General features: G+C 39.0%; 1 protein-coding gene across 1 annotated transcript; it reads right to left on the bottom strand.

The window, feature by feature from the left end:
- Positions 1-2,542: 2,542 nt before the first annotated feature.
- Positions 2,543-3,750, bottom strand: LOC102666609 (uncharacterized). Its single transcript, XM_041017510.1, has 2 exons — positions 3,652-3,750; positions 2,543-3,100 (listed from the first exon to the last, which is right to left on the bottom strand). The coding sequence occupies exon 2, from the start codon at positions 3,086-3,088 to the stop codon at positions 2,543-2,545; it is 546 nt and encodes a 181-aa protein (XP_040873444.1). The 5' UTR covers positions 3,089-3,100; positions 3,652-3,750.
- Between the last annotated feature and the right edge of the window lie 123 nt (positions 3,751-3,873).

Below are 3,873 nucleotides of genomic sequence, written 5' to 3'. Positions count from 1 at the left end.
AAAATCTAAGAAGATGGAGGTGGTGGAGGAAGATCAAAACTCTGACGAATGTATCCGACATCCTCTTCAAGCTGTGTAAGGCGAATGTCCATACCGGCAAAGCGTGAATCTAACGAGTCGAAGCGGTCACCAACATAAGAACGAAGACCCCGTAATTCGGAGAGGACTTCATTCATGAGTGCGGAATCTTCACGTTGAGGGGGAGGTGAAGGAGTACGTTCATCTTGAGGAGGGAGTGCATCCTTCTTCAGCCATTGTCCATTCCGATCTTTACGATACCCAATGGAGGTCACTGCACCAGCACCAATGGCAAAGGAACGCTTGACTTGAACAAAGGGTTCATCATCAAGCGGAATTTGAAAATGACGCAAAAACAGAGTAATTAAATGTGGATAAGGAAGAGGTGCATTGGCCCGTAATGCCTTATGCATTCGGTACCGAACCAAATGGGCCCAGTCGATCTGACGACCGGTAAGAAAAGCCCACATAAGAATCAAATCCTCCTCAGAGGCTTGTGCTAAATTTGAAGACCGAGGAAGCAAAATTCTAACAATGATATAATGCATGATGCGATTATCAAAAGTTAATGACCCGGCCAGCAATCTACCGGTCATTTCAGCTTGATCATTGCAGACCATGCGACGAGCATCATGACTTGAATAATCGAATTTCCAGTCATCAACAATGGTACCCTCAAAAGGTGCACCTTGACTGGGTAAATGAGTCAAAGAAAAGAAAAGTGACTGATCAATGACCATAGAAGTACCATGCACCTCAGACATAATAATACCATCCTGAATTTTTAAATTGCAGTAGAAGAACTTAACAAGTTCAGGATAATATGGCAATTTTAATGACATGAAATCAACAAGACCAGAATTTTGAAACACTTGATAGCAATCAAACGTTTCATCATTAAAGAACTCTACGTCTAGGTACTTAGGATCTAAGATTATTCTAGAAGAAAACTGAGAAAGGTACCGTAGACGTTGATCATCGGATGAAAACAGTGTTGATGATCTTGGAGATGACAAAGAAGGAGGAATAGGTGCTGTGGGTGCTCCGGATGGGCCGTGACGGCGATGGGCAGCAGCGGTAGCGGTGGAGGATGATCCCTTTCTCTTCTTTGATGGCTCTGCCATTTGATGAAGTTTTTCTGGATTTTGATCGGTGGAAGTGAAAGAGGAGTGAAAAAGAGGAAGATTGGGCTTTACGGGACATGATTTGGTGAAGAATTGAGTGAGAATCGAAGGTTTGAATTTCTAGGTATGGAGGAAAACGTGGAGGATGCTTTGGCTGCGCAGCAGCTCTGATTTCGTGAGTATTTATAGAAGATGACGCATTGTAATCGATTACAAGTATTGGTAATCGATTACAGGCCCAATAAGCCTTCTGGTAATCGATTACAGGATGTTGTAATCGATTACAGGCTGCCTATTCATGTGTAATCGATTACACTGGATGGTAATCGATTACCAGAGCCTATCCTAGGCTAGTTTCTTAAGAGAATATCTATGTTTATGCTAAAATACATCCTATATGATTAACTTTCACTACTAAGACACTAAATTCAATCATTCAATTATTATATACACAAGAAATCATAAATTCTATCATAAAAACAAGAATTTAAACAAGATCAAACAAAACCATCTATAATCAAAAGGTAAGAGTAAATCAACCAATCAATCAACCATTCAATCAACCAATCAATCCCTATTCTTCTAAATCTCTTACATCTAAGAGACCTAATTCTCTTCTAATAGAGAAGAACACTTCCTTGGGGAGAGGTTTAGTGAAAATATCAGCAAGTTGATTCTTAGTATCAACAAATTCTAATACACAATCTCCCTTTAGGACATGATCTCTAAGAAAGTGGTGTCTAATCTCTATATGTTTAGTTCTTGAGTGTTGAACTGGGTTTTTGGATAGATTTATGGCACTAGTAATATCACACTTAATAGGTATGCGATCAAGAATGATGCCATAGTCAGATAATTGTTGCTTCATCCATAAAATCTGTGCACAACAACTACCGGCAGAGATATACTCCGCTTCAGCAGTAGATAAAGCAACACTGTTTTGTTTCTTACAATGCCATGAGACAAGAGCCGATCCAATAAATTGACAAGTTCCACTTGTACTTTTTCTATCAGTTTTAGATCCGGCAAAATCAGAATCAGAATATCCTAGAGTGAATAGGCAATTTAGTCCCTGAGATTGTAACCAGTTTGCATATTAGTCCTTAACTTAAATTTTAATTCAAAATAGTCCCTATCTTTACATCCGTTATGCAAATAAGTCCTTGCTGTTAAAATCTAATTTATTCCGTTAGTCAAATGTCTATTTGGCACACCTCAGTCCACGTAAGCAACCCAATGTGGCAAGTTTGAGTCCAATGTGGCAAGGACTAAATTGAAAAATCTAAAGAAACACAAATTGCTGCAGAATCATTACCCCACTCTTTCAAACACGGTATAAATAGGGTAAGCTTCCTTCATGGCATCAAAATCGGCATCCAAAATATATTATTTGAAGCAATTCATGGAGAAATAGAATTCAAAATATTAAGAACAACAATTACATACGGGTCAGGCGAAAAAGAGGAATTTGCAAGCTGTTCATCAGGAGGGCTTCCATCAAATGAGACAGCATGTGCAGCCCCGACTGAGTAGCAAGCAGAAGAAGAGGCTGAGAAATTCTTGAGCCATGATCCATGCAGCAAACTCGAATCCCGGATCCTCCTATTAGCATCAAAAGTAGAACACCCAAAACTCAAAGGACCATACAATGGTTGTAGTCTCCTTAGATTCACACTACCCCTCAAGCAACCTACAGCAGGCTTTGTGAAGTCTCGCACACTACCACGACCTGAGATTAAGCCATAAGCATAAACATCTCCCAGCATAGCATTGGAATGTGAGGCAGTAATCATTGATTTTGTGTGAAGTGTGTGACTTGAAGTGAGCGAACAAAGAGGCAAAGCTGAACTTCTGTACAAGGATGTCGGCACTCCTTGTTGCCTTGTTATTGCTTCCCGAATGCGACAGTAAATGGTTGCATTCAGCCTTGAGAGAATGCCAGGCATGATCTTATTCCCCTATGCAAAAATACCCTTAATTCAGTTTCCCGATTAAGAATAATGTGAAACCACGGGTGTGATTTGAATTAACAAAACTCATTCCTTTTTTACCCCCACCAAACCTTGCTTCAAGAGTAATGAACCGCACTCATAATCTGAAATGTTGAAATTTGAACAAATATTATTCGAAGTTTCTAACTTCATGAAAACAAACACCCCACCAGATGCAAAGAGCAAGTACTAAATAATTGATATTATCATTTGTGAGAGAAACCCCCAAAATGTTTTGACTTGGGAAATATCTTTTTATTGAGAAGCAAATGTACTGGGACTGTATCAATTTTGCATCAGTCAATAATGGATTTCATCAACCTGTTCAATACTACTTAGGCACTATCTTATATTTAAAAAAAAAATTGAATATGTCAAAGCCAATTAAAAAAAAATGAAGCGGTTTAAAGTTAAACAGGGCACTCAGAAAAAAGTTTAGGCATGAATTCCAATGTGGTCCCACCGTAAATTAATACCAGCAAGAAAAAGAAGATGGATTCTAATGTTCTATGGCGTACCTGTTGAAGGAGGAGTTTCCTGTTGAAAGAGCAACAACAAGAACAAAATGCGGCGGTGAATGAAACACAGGAGGCTTGTAACGTCAATGAAATTTTTTACTCAGGAGGCTTGTAATCTAGAGATGCTCAAACAAGACGATGGTCAATTAAGAAATCTGAAAGTGGTTACAACAGGATGGAACAATTTCTTGCTTCAAGATTGAGGGAAATTATGAAGGCAAA

This window comes from Glycine max, chromosome 7 (assembly GCF_000004515.6).
Source record: "Glycine max cultivar Williams 82 chromosome 7, Glycine_max_v4.0, whole genome shotgun sequence".
NCBI lineage: Eukaryota > Viridiplantae > Streptophyta > Magnoliopsida > Fabales > Fabaceae > Glycine > Glycine max.
This window is presented reverse-complemented; position numbering and strand designations above follow the sequence as displayed.